Source organism: Ictalurus furcatus, chromosome 23 (genome assembly GCF_023375685.1).
Source record: "Ictalurus furcatus strain D&B chromosome 23, Billie_1.0, whole genome shotgun sequence".
NCBI lineage: Eukaryota > Metazoa > Chordata > Actinopteri > Siluriformes > Ictaluridae > Ictalurus > Ictalurus furcatus.
The window spans coordinates 4,843,709-4,866,477 of record NC_071277.1 but is presented as its reverse complement, the minus strand read 5'-3'; the positions used below and the strand labels follow the sequence as shown (position 1 = coordinate 4,866,477).

Here is a 22,769-nt window from a genome sequence, read left to right as displayed (position 1 = left end):
AGTATAAGTAACATACATAGACATATCTTTTGGTACACAACAACATTTTTTATCAAAAAAACTGCAAAACACGGAAGGAAATAACACACAGCGTACTTCTACATTTTTCTTACCAAATCTTTTGCAAGACTTTGTACGTGGAAAGAACATGGGTTTAAATATGAGTCTGAGTGATAAGAGTTTGCGTAACATCCATAACACTGGCCCTAGTATCAGAACTTCAGTGTAGCTACCAACTTATTTCTTATTCCTAAACACACTCTGGCCATTGTAGGCATTCTCACCTTCTGCTGTTTATATATATTTGACATTTGTTTATTATATTATATTCCTAAACTTACTCTCGAGTTCTGTGTAGAATCATCCAAACAAGTCCAATCCCAGTTACGCAGCATTAGGATCAAAAACATTCGCAGCAAAGAACTCATCAACCTTTCATTAAGAATAGGATCAGTTTTGATAAGAGGATCGTACAAAATAAAAACCTTAGATAAAAACACACAGAATTTCAAACTCTGAATAAGTACTACTGTATAGGTTGGTTTGGTCCTGGTGGATTACAAGAGTTGTCTGCGTGACTAAACCAGATAATCTTCAGATTATCTCTGGAACCGGAATTGAAAAAAAAAAAAAAATCGTATTTTCATCAATTCTGAGTTACATGCAGGAACAAATTTGCTTTTAGATTCATCACCTGATATCAACAACCTGTGTATAAGCCAGGAACGTTCATTATTTATTTAAATTCTATGTTGAAAACTGTACTTTAAAAGTGCTGGTCTGCGCGAATGTTACAGAAACACATACATCAAAATGTACATCATAGCTGCTTTCTCTCACTCTCTCTCTCACTCACTCTCTCTTTCTCTCTCTCTATCTCTCTCTATCTCTCTTGCTCACACACACACCCACACACACACACACACACACACAGACAAATGATATGTAAACTCCGTTATTATTTTCTTTGGCGTGTCTGTGAGTTGCAGGTTTCAGTTCTCACACTGCGAGATGAAGACACACTATTTGGTTATTGAGCAATATCCTTTTTTTACTTCTGCTTATTCCTCATAATAATAATAATAATAATAATAATAATAATAATAATAATAATAATTTGTTGTTGTGTATAGTAATTTGCACAACTGCATTAGCAGATATCTTAAAAAATTGTGTTTGTGTGTGTGCGTGTGGTGAACACATACAATAAATACCTACTGACTCTTACACACATACACACACAAACACACACTCACACTCACACACACACAGCTGTAAGTTTATGTGCATTAAAGTTGAGTTTCGCACACAGCTGTAAGTTTTCACATGACACTGCACAGTGTCTCGATGTCTCACCATTCATGTGAGAAACAGCCGCTCTGTCAAACAGAGGAGAGAATACAATTAGAGTTTAAACTCTGCTCTTTTTTTTTTTTTTTTTTAAAGTGGCACATCAGAATCTTTGCCAGCTCTCGGAACAACAAGCAAGCAACAGAACTGCAAACTACCTGTCCTCATTCACACACCTGCTCACAATTAGTGGGCAATTACTGACTTGACGTTGGGAACGATGGTGATCAGTGATTTATCATTGAGAACAGCGATTATTAGTAGAGATGCACCGATGTATCGGCCGATAATCGGGATCGCCCGATAAATGCTATATTTCTCGCTATAGGCTAGCGGCCGATAGTTTAAAAACATCCGACGATCAGGGCCGATTATATCCTGTGAATCAAAAGAGGGCGGGAAAACATGTCGATTTGGTGCTGTGTGTAAAGATGATGTCTCGTGTGTGGAATGACGATAAAACTGCGGTTTATAATCTCTGTAATCTCTGCACTGATAACATTTTACACCGGACGCTGCAGCAGTGAAGCGGGAGTTTCGGCGTCGAGTCGAATTTTTTTTTCTGCGCTGCTTGCGCCGAATTAAAGCACAAGTACATAGTCTAAAGATTTAAATATTTAGTTGACAAAAAAGTATATATATATATTGCACAGAAAAATATATTTGTAGAGTAGTATATTTCATATCCAGTTAATGTTAATATATAAAAACGTGTATATGATATATTACCAGTTTGATGTTCAGTGATGAAGTAGAAATGCTCGTGTTTGTGGAGAGTGAATGTGAGACTAACAGGAGGTTTTTTAGAATTCAGTCAATTAATTCTGTTCATATGAATGAATAACATTCAATAAGTTAATAATCTTACTTTAATCTTCAGAATCGAGTTCACGTGTTCATGTTCATTAGAGTAATGTGTGTTCTGTTGATGAGACAGTTGCTGTCAAACAACTTGTTGAAATGGAGAGAATAACGTTTTTATTTGCATTTCTTTCAGAAATTGTGGAATTCATTATTATTCATTATTATTAATTTAAAAGAAGGCATAAAAGGCAGAATGGTGACTAGTGATTTATCTTTTGGAACAATGGTGATGAGTGATTGCACAGCTATTTTTTTTTTTTAAAAGTAAGCCAGTAAAGAGGTCTAAAACGTTGCTAAACCTAGTGGCAGTGTTGGAAAGTTGCCAGCCCTGGACTTGACTGTATGTGGCCAGAGTTACAGAGGGATGTCGCCCTGTGTCCCAGAAATACACAACGTATTATTTTTAGTTACATTGCAACAGAGTACAATCGAAATGAAATATTCAACCGCATGTCGTAAATCTCCTCATGTTCGGTGACTAACAAGACTCATTTTTCATCAGCACTTTGTCCTCCATGCTCGTTTTTCCCGCTTGCCCCACAACTTCTGACCTTATTGGCTGTCACTTTTATGATGTTTGTTCAAATTTGGAAGCATGCTGCTGTGCCCAGAGTGTAGAGAGTAGTCACTTCCCATAGGATTATATTTCAAACTTGCTGGTGGTTGAGAAAAAAATGGCAAAAACTATGAAAGCACCTTTACCTAACCTAATCTTTGGCTGTCTGATTACTGCTTTGTCTAGCCATTTTTCCTTCAGCCTCGCCCTCTCTGTCTGTCTCCTGACCGCTTGCCCGTTCATGATTATTTGAGAATTCCTTGATCCTTCTGGTTTCTTTCTTATGACTTAAATTTGAAATGATTTTTCGTGTTTTAAATAAAACCCCAAACCTGTACATGTGCCCTCCTGTCCTGCATTTCATAACAAATTCATTGCATAACAGGCTCAGCAAGATTTTAAACAAAGTCAAACAGTGTGTTTGGAAGAAAAATGCTGCGTTTGGGCGTACACCGCAGGATGTCTTTCCTGATTGTATCACTGCATTGGAGCTGAGTGTGGGTATAGATGATCCTGTGGTATGAGTGGGTTAAAAAAAAAAAGAGTCAGTCGTAAAGCATGGTTTATGCTTGGTCAGACGTTCTTCTGAAACATTTTGCCTATTCTTTCAGAATGATAGGACCATTTTAGCTCTTTGCAGGGGAGTTGTAGCAGACCAGGTGAAAGTTTGCATTTTGTTGTTGTCTCAGACAAAACATAGTCCTGCTTTACAGGAATGTTGAGGTTTACAGCATGATATTATCTGAGGAAGATAATATAGAACCACAATGACTTGGAAAACCTGACTTACACCAAGGTACAAACTGTAGATGTGTTACATTAAAGAGAATTGTAGCTTGCTATACTAAAGTACAAGCTACATGGGTGAAATAGTATAACTCGTGAAGCTACAGTTCATGTCAACTCTTTTTCTAATTTCAAATACAAATTACAGGGAGTTTCCAGACAAGCAATTTTGTGTTACTACTAAACACACAATTGACCAAAAAAATAAATAAATAAAAATCTGGCCAACTATCCCTAAACACGGAGTCCGTAAAACAGTACCAGGAATACTGATGGATTAAAAAGATCTGTATGAATATAAATAAAATGCTAGCTGGTGAATAAAACAGTTTGACTCTGATCTTAGAAGCTACTTGTTTCAAAAAGGAACGACGTTATAAACCTCAGTACTGGGAAATGGGGTACAGTACGCTTTAGCTATGTTATGCGGTCAGGTGTTAGTCTTAGTGTTCCATCCTTCCTCACGTGCTGTCCTGTTCCTTTCTGGAAGCTTCTTTCTAATTCACTTTGGCCCCGTTTTGGCACACCTAGCAGTCTAAATAATCTCCAATGACCACTAGTGTTTGGATTTCATACATCTGCCATTTTGCAACTAGCATTTTACTCTATGAAACAAAACTTGCAATGCATGAACATTTACTAATTGAACAACGGGACGTTTTCCCGTCGTCCTGAATTCCCCCACAGAACATCAAATCTCACAAGTAACGATGATAAAAGTCCATAAGCTGCATCAATACCTGTATTTTTTTTAAAAATAAATTACTAGCATATCTGGCTAGTTGCTAATTACAAGCCTCAGAGACATTTCATTTTGTGAATGCTTCTGTTCAGGAGGGAGAAAAAACCACTTAAGTGTACGGTTTAAACAATGATATACAGGCAGCGTTAAATCAGTACTGAACTATTCAAAATCTCTATTAAAGAATTCATTATTTTTTTTCTTTTGAAACAGTGCTAAACTTGTAGATACTGTATATACTGTAGCGGTATGTATGTTAGCTACATTAGTCGTGTAGCTCCAGCGCAAAACAAAAATATGCCTCGTGTGAATACGTTTGGGGTAAAAGGGAGTGTTGTGAACACTTAATCTTTCATGACTTCATGATTCATGACGTTTATGACAGCAGCCGAACACACTGAAGAATGTGTCTCTGCATGTGAGGGCATAAATGTGTGTGTGTGTGTGTGTGTGTGTGTGTGGGTGGGTGGGTGTGTGTGTGTGTGGTGAACGCATAACCACACACTGAGTCATACTATTGTACTGTTGGTACAGTCAGACAAACACACACACCCAACCACCCACCCAAACACACACATACACACATTGGTGTGTGCAGTGTATTAATTGTATTTTGTTTAAAACACAAGAAATGTCCTATAGCTCATATTATTCTAATAATCATTCTAAAAATATAATGAATCATTTATAACGTTATGTAATAAAATATTTATAATATTTTAAACCCTGTATGTTTGTGCGTGTGTGCGTGTGTGAGAGTGAGAGAGAGAGAGAGAGAGAGATAGAGAGAGAGAAAGACTCGTTACTGATCACATGACTGTTGGAGCTCCAGCTGGGGAAATCTGACCTGTTTGAGGAAAATCTAGTGTGTAGAGCCTCCTTACTTACACACACACACACACACACACACATACACACACACACACACACACTCCCTCTTCCTGTCCTTGCTTCCTCATTCACCCTTTTTTCTCTCTGCACCCAGATGCGATCAGCAGCTCCTCGGACACGCACACACACACACACACACACAGAGCGCTGACGCATACATGCTGGTAAGTCATTCCTTCAGTTTTGTTTTCCTTATTGACTTTATCATAGAGAAATAAACAGCTGTTTAACTAATTCTATACTGATCAGAAGTGACACTGTGATTTTCTCACGTTATGTTCTTTATAAGTTTCATAAAGTAAAGTAAGTCTACTTTCTTAACACACTGACACTCTGAACATACTGTGAAGTGTCAGAATGAGTCAGTTCCTCAGTTGGCCACCAGGGGGAGACGCCGTTCCAATCCGGCTCAACAGGACGAACTGGATAATATATTCAAACAACCTTTTCACACACCCTGCAGCCACAAATCACACATATACTCTAGATATTCTCACACTACACACTACATATTGTTCTATTAATGAAACATGGAACAGCCTGAACTGGAACAACGTCTTTTGAAAATTTTCACTCTTCGTTTGTGTCTGCAACCTTGTGCCGTTCTTGCTCATCATGTCTCCAATTTAGAAAAACCCAGCTTCCTCTTACAGCAAAGTTAGTGTTCCTCAACGTATAGTATCTGTGACCCCTGCATACAAATAGTGTCTAGCTTTCCATGCACACATTGGTCAGTTCCTAGTGCATGTTCCTGGTATTAGTAGTGCACTACACTTACTTAATCAGTAAGACCTAGGGGAATTTTAGTGTATTCAGTGCACCTACTGGTATGTTTTTTGGGAATTGTGAGGAAACCAGAGAACCTGAAGGAAACCCACACAGACATGGGGAGAACATGCAAAACTCCATGCAGACGGTAACCCAAGCTCAGGATTGAACTAGAGACCAGGCAGCTGTGAGGTGGCAACGCTACACCATATAATAATAATGATGATAATAATAATAATAATAATAATAGGGAGGTACTGTGACTTAGAGGTTGTTATGTTTACCTTGCACTTCCAGGGTTGGGGGTTCAAATTTCGCCTCCGCCCTTTGTGCACGGAGCTTGCATGTTCTCCCTGTGATTCAAGGGTTTCATCCAGGTACTCCGGTTTCCTCCCCCAGTTCAAAGACACGTGTTGTAAGCCGATTGGTATTTCCAGATTGTCCGTCGTGTGTGAATGTACGTGCGAGTGTGCCCTGAGATAAGTTGGCACACCATCCATGGTGTTCCCCACATTGTACCCTGAGTTCCCTGGAATAGGCTCCAGGCTCCCCCACAACACTGTGTAGGATAAGTGGTATGGAAAATGGATGGATGGATGGATAATAACGCAGAAATGAATAAGCGTGCAGAACTAATTCTTCAGTACTAGAATAAATTATTTATTTTTTTTCTAGATTAATCCTTAAACATGCTTTTATTTTTTTTTTCCTCCACGAAGGTCAGATATGTTTTTATCACAGTCACAACATTAAAGGGCAGATATGGGCAATCAAAAAATAAACATACATCAATATCAGCCTGGCACCGTCACCACTGTAGGTGTGTGTGTCACCTTGGTGTTTGAATGTGGTTCAAGCTGATTTGTAACTAATATAACTTCATAACTAATATAAGAACACTGTAACTAACATTGACCTGAAAGCCTGTCTCAGGTTTAATCTTGAATCATTTTGTGTGTGAGGGAGTGTTCAGTGCTTTGTAATAATTGATTCTTGTGTTCTTCATTGCAGGTGATGTTTGTCTGTCTCCGGTTTGTACTGCAGTGACACAGTACAACTGATGTTTCTGCTCCAGCCATAAAATGAATAAATCATACTCGTACCCTGGTCCAAACTCTGTAAGTACACACACTCAGCCTGTTATTGTATTTGTGTGGGAATAGCGTATGGTGTATGGTTTTGTGATTGGATAGAGTTTTGGTGCAGTTGGGATACGGCGGTTTGGGTGCTATGTTAGAGAACAACATGAGTTTGTGACTTCTGATGCGAGACACTGCACTGATGATACTCGTGCAAAACTATTCTCTCTCTCACTCTCTCGTTCTGTGCTGAGTTCGCTATATTTCATCACATCCTCTCTTCACCCACCCACACACACACGCAATCAGTGTACTTAATGGCATAATATTCGGCTAAATTACACCTCAAACACAGTAGGCTGGAATTATTATGTGAGAGAGAAAAGTCATGGCTCCTAAAAAGAATCTGATTATCTGCTTGATCTATATGCTGTAGATCAGGTGTCGGGTTAGCTGGAAGGAGCACATACAGTAATCAGAAGTGGCTTCGTGGTTAGCACCTTTGCCTCACACCTCTGGGGTTCAGGGTTTAAATCTCACCTCCACCCAGAGTTTGCATGTTCTCCCTGTGCTTCGGGGGTTTCCTCCAGGTACGCCGATTTCTTTCCCCAGTCCAAAGACATGAGCTGTAGACTGATTAGCATTTCCAAATTGTCCATAGTGTGTGAATGTGGGGCTGGCTCCCCATCCAGCATGTCCCCTACCTTGTTTCCTAGGATAGGCTCCAGCCTCCCCTGCAACCCTGTGTAGGATAAGCAGTATGCATAGATGAACATCTGAGTCTCGCAGTTTCAGTCCTGAAGTTGTCCTCTGACTGTATTTAGTTACTATATTGCATACATTGGATGACCCCTAAAATTTCAGAATTGACTGTCCTAGATTCAATATTAATACGTAGTCATGTTTGCTGTGTGATAGTAAATACACCCAGGAGCGATAAAACAGTACAATATCAGCTGTGGTTTATTTAGTTGGGTTCATCAATTCGTAGGAACGTTTTTGTTTCCTTCAACGCACAGCAGTGAACACAGAGATGGGAATGGTTACGCTGGACTAAAGATCAGAAGGTTATGAGTTCAGAGTTGCTGCTGGGTCACTGAGCAAGACCCATAACCCTCAACTGCTAACACGGGTCCTGTCTCAGTTGGAGGTTGCTTTGGATATACGCATCGATGAGTAAATGTAAATGAAAAATGTAGATCTTCACATTTTGACAGTACAATGGAAATGATGGCGCACACACTACATGGTGGCAGGGAGTATACACAATCCAAAAGGCATGATCGTGAACTGCCAGATTCCTATTCCTACTCCTACTCTGTAGCCACGTCTCATATCCAGGTAGTCGATGGCATTCATAATGGAGTATAATACAGTATGTGGGTAGGGAGAGTTAAATGATAAGTGGGTAGAATTCTGGCCTGGTTTTGTTTGTAGTCCACACAGAAACAGGTGCTGTCCTTTATCTTCACCAAGATAGCTGTTGCTACTCTGTACTACTGGACAACTGCCATCTCTTTCATCTTTCCTTCTCTTGCTTACAGCCTTGGTAGGGGAGTCTGTAAGGCATCACCCAGGTGTTGCAACTGATGCTACAGTAGATTGATGCATGCACAGTTCTCATCTTGCGTATGCACCCTCAGCCCTCTTGCTTAATCCAGAGGTCTCAAATCTCAAAATGTAAGTTTGTTGCCGTCTAAGCGCACAGTAATGTGATTCAAGTCTGTAAAATGAACTATACAGTGGCAAGAAAAAGTATGTGAACCTTTTGGAATTTCATTCCTTTCTGCATAAATTTGTCATAAAATGTGATCTGATCTTCATCTACAGCTACTTTGACTGATAAAAACCCCTCAAACTTTTGGAGTTTGCGCCGCGCAAGAAGGACACGCTTATGTGAGCCATGCCTCGCCAAAAAGAGCTTTCAGAGGATCTACGATCAAGAATTGTTGATTTACATGAAGCTGGCAAGGGTTACAAAGTGATTTCAAAGACTTTAGAAACAGTTAGGCAAACATTTTATAAATGGAGACACTTTGGGACTGTTGCTACTCTATCAAGAAGTGGGCGCCCAGTCAAAATGACATCAAGAGCACAACGAAGACTCATCAGTGAGGTAAAGAAACAACCCCGAATGACAGCCGAAGATTTGAAGGCATCATTGGAACTGGCTAACATCTCTGTTCATGAGTGTACAATACGTAAAACATTGAGCAAGCAGGGTATCTACAAAAGGACACCACGAAGGAAGCCACTGCTTATTAAAAAGAACATTGCATCATGCCTGAAGTTTGCAAAAGAGCACATTGACACTCCACAGCGGTATGGGCAAAATGTTTTGTGGACTGATGAAACGAAGATTGAACTATTCAGAAAAACCACACAGCACTACATCTGACGTAGAAAGGGCACGGCATATCATCATGAAAACATCATCCCAACCGTAAAGTATGGTGGAGGAAACATCATGATTTGGGCTTTGCTGCATCAGGGTCTGCCCAGCGTGCAATCATTGAGCTGAAGATGAAATCCCAAGTATATCACACAATTCTTCAGGATAATGTGAGAATGCCTGTACGTCAGCTGAAACTGTGTAGAAGTTTGGTGATGCAACAGGACAACGACCCGAAACACCGGAGCAAGTCCACAACAGAACGGCTTCAGAAAAACAAAATCCACCTTTTGGAGTGGTCGAGTCAGAGCCCAGACCTCGACCCAATAGAGATGCTATGGAATGACTTGAAGAGAGCCACACACATGAGACGTCCAAAGAATATGACAGAGCTAAAGCAGCTCTGCCAGGAAGAATGGGCTAAAATTCCTCCTGAAGGATGTGCAGGTCTGATCCACAGCTACAGGAAGCGCCTGATTGAGGTTATTGCTGCCAAGGGGGGGTCAACCAATTATTAATTCTAAGGGTTCACTTACTTTTTCCACTGCCATTTTGAATGTTGAATGAGTGTGTTCAATAAAGACATGAGGGATCAGAATTTATTTTGTGCTATTATTTTACGCACATCATATTTGTCAATACCCTCGACTTAGATGAAGATCAGATCACATTTTATGACAAATTTACGCAGAAAACCATGAAATTCCAAAAGGTTCACATACTTTTTCTTGCTACTGTATTTTCTTATTGGGCCTCTTTAATGACACATACATCAGATTACATGTAAATGTTTCTAGCAGGTAACAAAAACAGTATTCTATTACGATGTGCAATTCACTTTCATGAATATCACTTTCATGACATCCCAATTAATAACTCTCTTGAAGCAGTGCTCTTTACCCTGCTCCCTTGGGGTACAAACACCGTGCTGGCATTGTTCAATAACTATTCAATAATATGTTTTTACTTGGCGTGACTAATCTAATATAATTGAATCTGTAGTTTCCTCCATAATCACTGCCAGAGTTCCATCACCTTCCAAATTCAATTTTTAATCCCTGGGATTAATTTCTAAATACAGAAATAGTGCACAGGACGACATGTTGTCACTTGTGTGTAATTAAAAGCCTGAATTACACAATGCACTTGCCAGAAGCATAAAATGTTAGCAAGTCACCTGTCAATACATAAAAAGTTGAATAACTCCATGATTATGGCTGTCATGGTTCGGTCTTTATTAAAGCTAAATGATTGATTATAGCATGTTTCTGTTCTATTACTGAGCCCATAATGTTATATTACCCTCAATCATAATGCATTGGCGCACTATGACCTAATATCAGTTGAAATACATGTTGAATGTGTCTAAGTAATATAAGATGTGTTTCTGTGTTGTTATTTTATGTCTTCTAAGTGCATCATCCCTACCGATAATATCCCTTTAAACTCTCTGCAAATTTATTTCCTTCAAAAGATTTTTTTTATATCGACCTTCATGACTGTTATAGACATCGCTTTTTTATGCATGTATGTAAGTACTATAACTACATGTAATTATTGTTGTTATTACTATAAGTATTACAAGTAATATAGACAAATAATAAGAAATATAAGCGTCATAAGTTAATATATAAGGAATAAAACACCATGAAGTTAATTCTTTTCCTATAACAGCGTGTTATGAAATGTTTTCCCCTCTTATACCGTATACCATGATATTTTTCATTAATTAAAGAATAACACATAAGTTTATAGTTATATAGTTGCTATAATTTATAGGCACATTTAGTGTTGTGGATCATCATCATCCACAAAACAAATAGTTCTTGTTATAGCGTTATTGCAGCTTAAAGCAGCCATTCCCCTTACCAGCTTCATTTGTTTGTTTTTTTCTTTTTCTCTCATGAAGATAATAAGGAAAAGAAAAAAAAAAAACCAAACAGCTTGTAATATCATGAAAGCAAAAAGTGCAAAGTCCTCTGTCCATAAGACTCTCCTATACTGGAAACTTACTGACTGTTACGGTCAGTGCTGACAGTGGACACTCCTTTCATAAATGTTCCATTCATAAATAAATGCCTCCTTACAGAAATCTGCATTTATACACACAGTATTTCTTTTTTAAATAACAGCACGTTCTTAAAATCTGTTTATTATTCGCCTTAGATTACGTGGAGCATGAAGGCATAAAGGACACATCCGTTTACTGTATACGACAAGAACGTGACAGAAAGAATATATACAGTATATGTTTACATCCCAAACAATTGAAAAAGCAAACAGTCGCACACCCTTGTTTATATCTCAGAAAACTAGGCACAACATCCTATTATATTTAGAAACGTAATAAAACTGCAGACTGCAGGTTATGTTTGACGTCAAAATCGAAGACGTGTGCATGAAGTGTGTTGAGCGTGTTGTGTTTATAGACTGTATCAAGTGTAGCTTGTTCTATTGCTATTGGTTTCCATCTATGGAGAGAGTGATGGTTAATGATTAACAGCACCAACGGCAAGTGTGTGTGCTTTGTGTGTGTGTGTGTGTGTGTGTGTGTGTGTGTGTTTGTGGAAGCTTTCAGATCAGTATATGGTTTAGAGTTTTATTAAAACCTCTTTTATACCAAATCATGTAGTAAAGTTAAAACCAAGCGCATAAATGTTCAGTGAGTGTGTGTTAAAGGGAAACGTGTGTGTGTGTGGTTGGTCACTTTGCTGCGTTTAAAGACGAGACATGGATTTTCTTTACAAACAGGTCAGTAATCTGTAAAACACTGATGTCGGATGTTGGTGAAGTGTTAACTTAGCTTGAACTTAGTGAAGAGTCTCGATGTTTGAAAGCAGAATTGCTACTTTGTTCAAATTCAAGCTTCGGTGTTAATATCAAGTGTTTATAGCATAAAAACACAGATACTTGATCATCAGTGAAAGGGGACCGAAAATTATTTTTAAATAGTTAGTATAATGAAATGTCCATATCCTAAACTGAAATTCAATAACATGCACACGTGCAGATCTTTATCCAGTGTACAAATAGATAATCAATACTGTGTGTGCGTGTGTGTGTGTGTGTGTGTGTGTGTTTGCTCTCCGTGTTCATGCTGTATAGTATAGTCTGATTGGTCAGGGCAGACCAGCACCTAAAACTGCAGTGAGTATTCAGCTAAATAATCCAAAAATAACACCTAACAGTCGGGACCAAATCCAGATGTTGAGTTTAGCACTGTGCGATGGATTTAAACACACATTGTTTCACTGTAAAGCAACACCGTAGCAACATATAAAACTGAACTCACATTCACATGACATATGATTCACATTCACATGATCACGATGGATCACATTAGATCATAGGAATGTTGGGGGTGTTAGAGGGTAAGAGATGATGGATAAATTAGACATAAAGGGATGAAGAAGAAGAGAGGGGTTAAAGAAAGATGAAGAAGGGGGGTTAAGGGGTAATGATGGAAAGAGGGGTTAAGGGAAGATGAAGAATAAAGGGGTTAAGGGAAGATGAAGAGGAAAAGGTTTAAGGGAAGATTAAGAACAAAGGGATTAAGGTAGATGAAGAAGAGCGGTTTTAAGGATGATTTAAATTTAGGATTATTTTAAATTAAGGAAAATTTAGGAGTTAAGGGTCAAGGTAGCAGTTGGGCATTACGAGCTGATGGAGAAGTTAGGGGGTCAGGGAGCTGTTAGGGGCGTCAGGCTGATGGAGCAATTAGGGGGTTAACGGAACCGGAATGGTTTATAGGCTGAGGGTTCAGTTAGGGCGTTAAAGGAATCATTAGATGTTATGAGCAGAAGGGACAGTTAGGGGGTTAAGGGCTCATGGAGCACATAGGAGTTAAAGGCTGATGGAGCAGTTGGGGTTTAATGACTGATGAAGATGTTAGAAGTTAAGGCACATTTGGGGCTTATGGTCTGATGGAGCAGTTAAAGGGTATGGCTGAAAACATGTGGTTTAAGTGCAAAAGGAGTGATTAAGGGCTCAGGGAAACCATTAGGGGTTATAGGCTGATGGAGCAGTTAGGGGTTAAGGGAACTGTTAGGAGTTACTGGCTGAAGGGGCAGTTAGGGTTTAAAGGCTGATGGAGCACTTAGGGGTTGAGGGCTGATGGAGAAGAGTGGGGGTAAGGACTGATGGAGCATTCGGGGGTTAAGGGCTGACGGGGCAGTTCAGAGTGAAAGGCTGATGGAGAAGTTAGGGGTTTAGGATTGATGGTTTATGTTAGGTTTAAGGGTTAAAGGAGCAGTTGGGCATTAAGAGCTGATGGAGAAGTAAGGAGTTAATGGGAAAAGGAATGCTTGGGGGTTAAGGGAACTGTTAGGGGTTACAAGCTGAATGGGGCAGTTAGGGGTTAAGGGCTGATGGAGAAGTCAGGGGGTAAGGGCTAATGGAGCAGTTGTGGGGTAAGAGCTGATGGAGAAGCGAATGATTAAGGGCTGGGGTTAAGGGTTAATGGAGCAGTTGGGCATTAATAGCTGATGAAGACATCAGGGGTTACAAGTTTAGAGGCTGAAGGGGCAATACATCCATACATCCATCTATCCAGCTATCCATCCATCCGTCCTTTCGTCTATTCATCCATCCATCCACCCATCCATCCATCCATCTATCCAGCCATCCATCCATCCGTCTGTTGTCCATTCATCCATACATCCATCCATCCACCCACCCATCCATCCATCCATCCATCTATCCATTCATTTATTGTTTTGTTTCTTTATGTTTATTTTGCTTTTCTGAATGCAGCATGCAGAAACCGGAAGTAAAATTCTTGGCATTGACTGTTGAGTTCAAACTCTTTTTACATCAGCGAAAGTTCAGCGCCGAACAACACAAATGAATCCTTCCAGAGATGGAGGTATCATCATTATTTATGACTTCTCCGTCAACTCGCACCCAGCATTGATTCACTGCATGCGCAGCTTCATAAAGGACATTCTTTTGACTGAGGAGTGAAAATTTTCTTGTAGTGTTTTATCAGAATGACTTTCAGCTCTTACATAAGGTCAACACACACATCAGGTGTACAAGAGGGTCAGTATTTACCTATGTGTGTGTATGTGTGTGTGTGTGAAAAGATTACATTGTTCTTGAAAATATAACCAGCATGTGAGCGTATCTGAGTTTGTCCCCACACACACACACACACAAACACACACACACACACACTCATATTTGCTGTAATTGCACGTTAGTGAAGGGCAGACACAGTTAGACTAGCAGAGGATCAGAAACACACTGCAGGAGTGAACAGAAAAAATTCTCTGCAGTCATTTTTTTTTTTTTATGAGGAACTGAATTCACTTAATCAACACATTACACATCCACACAGACATAACCGCTGAACAGCTGAGCATGACTGAGGTACGTTGAAATCATCAATAGCAATTTGAACGCTTTGAAACCTCGCTTGATTCTGTTTGAGAAATTACTTAACACAACACGGGCTGTGTTTTAGTACATATTTAAAATTTAATGATTCATTTAAAATTCATTTTTTTTATCTGCGCTTAATAGTTGTTCTCCTGCTCGGTCCTTAGGGTTTTGGGCAGCTGAACCCCTTCAAGGCAGGGTAACATTAACTGAAACTTTTGTAATCTTTGTCATTTTAATATTAGGTTTTTAAATTGTCAAAACAGCAGTGGGATCCAAAAATCTGAGACCGCTAGTGTTAATGCTTCTGTTTTGCATATGTTTCTAATTTGCCTATGGATGGCGGTGGTAGCTCAGTGGTTAAGGTGTTGGACTCCTGCTTCGAAGGTCATGAGTTCAAATCCCAACCCTGCCGAGCTACCACTGCTGGACCCGTGAGCAAGGCCTTTAACCCTCAACTGCTCAGTTGGATAAATAAGATAAATGGAAGTGGCCTTAGATAAGGGTGTCTACCAAATGCTGTAAATGTCATACAAGTTATATCATCAGCAACAATGTGTGAAACATAGAAATATTTACATGAATTTCAGAATAGTATTTGGTACTGTATGTCCCCCTTTTTGCTTTGATCACCAGGGGTGTAAGGATTTGGATTGTTTAAAAGGCAACAGTTGAAACGAATTGAGACAATAACCATAACTTGGTTATTCTCAATTATAATTTGATTAGAAACTTTATGTGAGAAATAATAATTATGTTTTTTTTAAAAAACTGATGTGTAAATAGGCTAGCAAGGTGATTTTGGTCATAAAGCCATCATTATCATCGTTCATAATGCTAGGCTTACTCCATATTCTGAACATTCGGTATTCTAAATTTGTCAGAATATATCATATCAGTCAGATCGATTCAATTGAATCGTATTTTAGTGTATTGTAGCAGATTCAGTGGTAGCGTCAAAGATCAAATCGTTATCTTAAGAACAAAAAACGTGTCGTAACGTCTGGAAGCTGGGCTTACATCCCTATTAATAACAGCATGCACTCGAACTGGTATGGACTCCGCGAGTTTGTTTAAAACCTGACGATCCATGTTAGAACAAATCCATTAGAGTTTCATTCAAACACATGCTTATATATATATATATTTCTCTAATTAGAATTTTACATGACATAGAGATTTCTATCAGTCTTATCAACCCCCTTCAAGGCCACCACAAACCCCCGTTTAGGAAATCCTGGTTTAGGAGATAAAGGAGCACATAAAATTTTAGGTCTGGAGGAGGAGTTTAGGTTTAAAGTGCACAATAAGTCGTTTAAGAGCTGATGGAGAGCATGCTTTATTAAAATCTCCTGTGTAATCTTCATACAGCTGCATACCTATAGTCCGCGCTTTCATTAGAACACATTTCCCATTAGCCATGGCTGTAATCTTTTTTATCTAGCTTTAATTACTACTTCGTTTTTCCCAGGTGCAGTTTGACCTTTTATTTATTTATTTGTTTATTTATTAACGATACACTCTTTGATTTATTGTTTCATTTATTTCTTTTTTTATATATATATATATATAAGAAAGTAAATGGATATAATACCTTAAACTACATTGTAAAAAGGAAAGCGTAATGAAAACATTTGCTCTCTTAATGTACATTTCATATTTCCATCATCAGAAATTTGCATTTTATATGCTTATATATTCATGCTATCACGTATATAGTTTACTTTAGCCTATAACTTACCCATAACGTTGGTTGTATCTTTCTTCTTTAGCTACAATAGAGATTAGATCAGGTTCTGCTTACAGTTGTTCTTATAAAAGCTGACTCAGTTGTGCAGAAAATAATCCATAGATGGCACCATTTTTCCGTAAAACAACTCCGCAGCACAGTTTAAATGGGAAACTTTGTCATACAGTTAGGACTTTTAAATTATATTTGTACTCATTGAAGCTTCCTGTTTGCAAGAATTAAACCAACAGCGTGTATTTCAGTGACCATATTTATAAATACATATTATTCATAAAGAAAAAAGTTTGCTGTACTGTAACTTCTATTGTTTGAATAAAAGTTTACGTATTGCGCAAAAAAAAAATTATAATAAATAATCTCCTTTGTAATCCGCTTCAGATATGTGTCACAAAAGCCAAATATCCTTCCTCTGTCATGCAGCAATACCACAGATTTAATTTCTGCTAAGGTTGAGGGGGGAAAAAATCAATTCTCATATGCATCTCAATTTAAATCTCTTTAAATAACACTGAATTAATCCAGTTTCTTTATTTATATCGTTCAAACACAGTGCGAGGTCGAATTGAAACAGGATAATAAAAATATAATTTACTGTAAGAAATGTACCTGGTCAATTGCAAATTTTGCTGAAAACTTTGACCTCTGCTCAGTGTTGAACAAGCCGGAGCATGGAAGGATTATACTTTATGCTTTAAAAGTGACGAATTGTCGCACCGTAACAAAAAAACCCCCCCAAAAACATCATGTATAAAATGGATATGCATCAATATGCATCAACAATCAGTTTATGATCATGCATTCTGGTACGTTGAATGAAAGTTGCACTGAATTGTAGGGATCTCTAAAAGTTTCCACACCTAATGCTCAGTCTGATGGATAGTTTCCTCACATTACTCAACACGTGTATACGTACAACACAGTATTGCATAAACTGAGACTGCTGGTGATGAGGAATCTGACCAGTAATGCCTACTGCACAAAAATGTAATGATCAGCTGATTGTTTCGATTGCAAAAACAGAATGTGGCTGGCTGAAAATCTTGCAAGGCCTCAGCATCACCGCTTTGCTTTCACCAACAGGAGTCAAAAGAGGCATGAAACACAGAGGAGTTAATTATGGACATAAGCTGAATTTTGACTGAAATGCTTGAGACAGGCATAAAGACAGATTCTAAACTGGTTCTGCGATGAACCCACATACCATCACTGATAACTTAGGAGAGGCATCCTTTACTGTTTTACTCACCTTAGAAGTAAGAATTAGAAATAAACTGGTAGTAGCCTGTAGTAATAGTATTTTCTAGGGTTAGGGGTGGGCAATAAGAAAAAGTATCATATCATAATTTCAGCTAATCTAAAAAAAAAAATAAATAATAAAAAAAATTAGATTTTCATTTAATGTCTGCAAGTGTCAATTACTGAACACAGTACAAGAGGAAGAATAAAAACAACCAATAAAAACATAGATCTTAAGAATCGATTTTAAATAACAACGGAGTCGACCAATGGTGTAGAAGTAGTTGATACTCAGGATGCTCTCAGAAAAGCACATTATGCTATAAATCAAATACAACTAGGTGAGCTGTTATAGGAAAATAATCAACAACAGGGTGGTGAGATTACTAGCGAGTTACTGTTACCCCTGAAGTGTTTCATTCCTCTTATACCACAGCAATTTGCCAATGATTCAAATTAAGTTTATTTATTAAAGAATTACACGTCATACGTCTTTGTTTATATTTCCATTTAAGGTTGCAAAATGTCAGCAGGTTAGTTCCTGTTATCACTTGCTGTACGTTATATCCGCAGCACATAGTCGTTCCCTCAACGACCTCTCTTTTTACTCATTCTTGGATTTTACTGAGAGCAAAAAGATCGGCATGTTACCAAGAAATCTCAAAGCATAAAGCGCTCTGTGGTAAAGAAAGATCTTCACCTCTGATTGTAACAGACTGCTGATACTGGAGACTCCTTCCAAAAATAAATCTCACAAGGAGTGCACTTTAAAAAAAAAACCAAACAAACAAAAAAAACAACTTATGTGGCACATCCACCATAAAATCCCCTGTGAATTAGTTGTCACTATAGTAATGATAACGTATTACAGGGAATGCGTCGTGTATATAAATGTGTGATTTGCCTTGTTTTTGTTGTTATAGAAAATCTATATCAATGCTATGTTCTCATATTGCAGTATGTAACAACTTCACACAACAGTTATACCCCTTCAGTTAGGACTTTATTGAGCATTCCCGAGTTGTCAAGTGCGTACAATCACAATCTTTGATGTTTCTGATGTGTGTCTTTCTCCGCAGCCTGTGTTATCTCCAATCTCAACATCTCCGATAGCAGAAGAGGAGGATGAAGACCTGAACAAAGCTTTTGGTGTTCAGAGATTTCAGCAAATTCTTAGTCCGACTTCGCGTGCGCCGAACGAGCACCGACATTACAGCGAGGAGGACTTCCAGTGTGAGTACACCAAGTCAAGTCAGGTGGCTTTATTGTCATTTCAGCCATATACACTGGTACAGTACACAGTGAAACGAAACAACGTTCATCCAGGACCACGGTGCTACATAAACAATACACTAACTACATATACACTAGCTACACCAACATCACATGGCAACAGAAATACACACTAAAATGACACACAATACCATGTGCCACCCCACATGCAACAATACACCATTATTCATCCAGTATACAAACTATGGGTTGAGTCAAAAAGTCAAAAACCTATCTTTGAAATGTTCAAATGAGGGAATATTATTCACAAAACCCTTTTAGGAAACTGCATCGAACGGTAGCAGGTTTAATTCTTCACACAGACATCCGCTGAACATGATGTCTGTATGTGTGTCATTCAGATCATCGTCACTCGTCACATCACGCCCGTCACCATCTGTCCAAACACACCGATGGCCGGAGAAATAAGACTGGGAAAAAGAAAAGGAGTAAAGAGCGACACACGAGTGATGACCTCAGCGTGCAGGATGGAGACAAAGAGGAAGAAACACACACTGACAAACCCGAGAGCGATACGCAGGACAGTGTGCAGGTACTGTATTTACCACACGTGAACGAGTGAAAGAAGTGTGTGTACAGTACGGTACGTGTGGGTGTAGGTGTGTGTCATAGTAACGAGTCTAATTGACTGTTCTCGTGTTATAATATTGAGCACATGTCATGTGTTCAATATTTAAATAAGGGTCCGATTTCATTATAATTTCAGATATAAGTGCTTATGTATGTGTGGTGCCTGTGTATGTGTAGTGCCTACTTCCAACTCCAATAGGGCACTAAAATATTTGCCACACCCTACAAATGACTCCCTACTGAATATTTCCTACAGAAAGTGCCCTATTTGCTACAGTACTACCTACAGATTAATCCCTATATCCTGCTCCCTACTAATGATGCCCTACTTATTATTTCCCAGAAAGCCCCACAGCATTTTGGGTATTGTGTACCTGCTTGGCTACATTGTTAGCACACTACCCTATACACTATTAAGTAAATAATCTGGCAACACTTTACAATAACAGTACGTGAATAATCATGCACTAACTAATGATGAGTTAAGGCATGTACTAATCACGAACTAATGAAGAGCTTCAGGAACCTTAACTACGACGTGAGTCTTATGAATTCATGCCTGAGTAACGACCAACTTAAGTACGTTAGTACATGTTTGTTAGCTAATGCATAAACACGTAGGGGTAAACTAATCAAACATGCACTATAAGAAAGAATAAGAATCAAACGTGCATGATTTCACATCGTTTATATCATTTTCCATAAGCAGCTGCGTACACAAGCATCATCGGATGGCGCTGGATTTCTTTCATCATTTATCGAACGTAGAAAGACGCACTAATAATAAACAACAATAATTTCATCTCAACCCGTTTTGCGTCGTTCTCCATCCAGTTCTCTTCAAATCCTACTGTAGTACTAGTAAGTGCTCTGGGTGGCTCGGGCCCGGGTCACTGCTCCTTCACCCGTACGAGTGAAATGAATACAGTAACATTTATTCATTTAGCAGATGCGATTATGTATTAACGTTTAAAACCAGTGTTCTATAAGATTATTATGATTCATGTTTCATTCATATTCTTTCTTATAGCGTATGTTCGATTTTGTCTACCCCTGCATGTTAATTAATACATTAACTAACCAACATCTACTAACATGTATTTCGTTATTCACGCATGAATTCATAAGACTCACCTCGTTGTTAAGATTAGCGCTTAGTTTGTGATTAGTGTACGCATTAACTCATCATTAGTCCATATTTAAGGTAGTATTAATTCAGGTATTAGTGTGTGATTATTCATATTCATAGCCACAGGTCGAATCATTTTTTTCTCCTCCATTTTGTCTCCTGCTCAGTTCTTCCTGTACGATGAAGAGGTTTTCAATGCTGATGGAGAAAACACAGCTGAGAACAAACACACGCCTGCAGGAACACACAACGACAGCAGCACTGCAGATGTGGAGCTCACACACTCTGAGACTGAAACACACGATGACAACACTCTGACTGAGTGAGTGAGATTCAAGCACACACCGTTGTTGCACATTATCACGAACCGTTCACACTCCAGCAAGACAAATACGAATGAGTCCTACGTCATACGCTTCACGCATAGTGCCCTAGTCAAAGTACCCTTGTCTCTGCCGCCTGCTTCCATTCATATTTCCAGTCCTCAGTTACTTACTCACGCAGTTGCTGTTAAATAGTTACAGTCTAATAGTTCTGGCCTTGCAGATCCATAATCCTCTATTTCCAGTCCTATCCCTTATGGAAAAATCATCCACATATCACATGTGATCATAAGCTTCTTACCTTGTGTGAGTATGTGAATAGTATGTCATCACATAAAAAATAAAAATAAAAACACATGTAGGTGCTTTTCACCATGTTATGCCATGAAAAGTAAAAATGTGCCGTAATCTAAAAAGAAATATGCGATCACATGAGAAAAGCATGCCCTACATGGGAATAATTAACATCTGAAAATAAACGAATCATATGAAAATATAATATGAAAATTTTCATATGAAATTTTCTAGAAAGTTCCAGTTCTCTATTTCTACTCATTTACTATTTTCTAGTCCCCTAGGTACAGATCCCTACCTCCTCTACTACTTTCCTATTTCCAACTTCCTTACAGCATAGTTCCTGTTCTTTTTTCCCTCCTATATCCTTACTTCCAGGATGTTATATCCAGCTTCCTAATTCCTTCATCCTATTCCGTACTTCTTCTTTCCAAACTCTTCCAGTTCCATAGATGAAGCTCTCTACTTCCAGCTCCCCTAATTAAAAAACTAGTTTCCTACATTCAAGTCCCGATTAGGTGTGTGTATCAGCAGGAACCTTGTTACTCATTACACTTTGTCTCATTACTGAACCATTGCCATAGCAACTGCTCCTTTTTTCCTCCTTTTCCCCTTACTTTCTTGGACTGTCTGATCTGTGTATGATGCATCTGTGGACTCTACAATGTGTGTCGTTTTTTTTTTTTCTTGATGGTTGAGTCTGTGGCTTTATAACATGAAGAGAGGTGAGTGTTTCTCAGATGTTCGGCTGTGTTTAAGAGCAGTTTTTATTACCTGTGTGTATTCTCTGTATTAGCTGCCGAGCTGTACCTTCGGATTAGAATTTCCGATGTGTCTGCAAAATCCAGAAGCGGTCTAAATGTCTCGTTCTCCACCGTGATATAATGCTAAAAGTCTGTACGTTTAATCACAACTCAGCGATCAGAAGTATTTCCACTTGGAAAAGCTCTGACTTGTAACTCAACTTGTAGGCATGTACATGTTTTAAATTTGCTTTTTATTTCAGTAGAGATTCTAGCAACAGTCTTGTTGCCAAAGCAGCTTTACAGACGTCTAGAACCCGTCCTCTTATACTGGACACCGGATAATCTACAAAGCATATTATAAAATGGATTGTTTCTTTTCTAAATTCCGATCAAAGCCATTGTAAAATCACAATAATTGGATGCTGTATTAATGTGCCAGGTATTAATTGATCACACCTATTGATCTGTCCACATAGTACCCTAATCTTTTTCTGTTGCGTTGCTAATCAACCAAAGCTTACTCTTAACAGACTACATTGCATGGTAGAAGGATTATTTATTATTGGGAAATATTATTAGTAATACGTACGATATTCCTTGAAGACGGGCTTTAATCGTATA

The 22,769-nt window shown here is 38.6% G+C and overlaps 1 protein-coding gene across 2 annotated transcripts in view; it reads left to right on the top strand.

Annotated features, from left to right (window-relative positions):
• The first annotated feature begins 5,259 nt into the window (after positions 1-5,259).
• Positions 5,260-22,769, top strand: part of LOC128599982 (anion exchange protein 2-like) — a 39,636-nt gene continuing 22,126 nt past the window's right edge. The window contains exons 1-6 of one of the 2 annotated variants that reach the window (XM_053612066.1): positions 11,965-12,179; positions 12,534-12,575; positions 14,181-14,798; positions 18,873-19,026; positions 19,428-19,618; positions 20,953-21,107. In XM_053612066.1, the coding sequence (XP_053468041.1) occupies positions 14,790-14,798; positions 18,873-19,026; positions 19,428-19,618; positions 20,953-21,107 (509 nt within the window). In that variant the 5' untranslated portion in view covers positions 11,965-12,179; positions 12,534-12,575; positions 14,181-14,789. Of the gene's footprint in view, positions 5,354-6,968; positions 7,076-11,964; positions 12,180-12,533; positions 12,576-14,180; positions 14,799-18,872; positions 19,027-19,427; positions 19,619-20,952; positions 21,108-22,769 lie in introns of those variants that run through there. The other variant, XM_053612065.1, reaches the window with a different exon arrangement.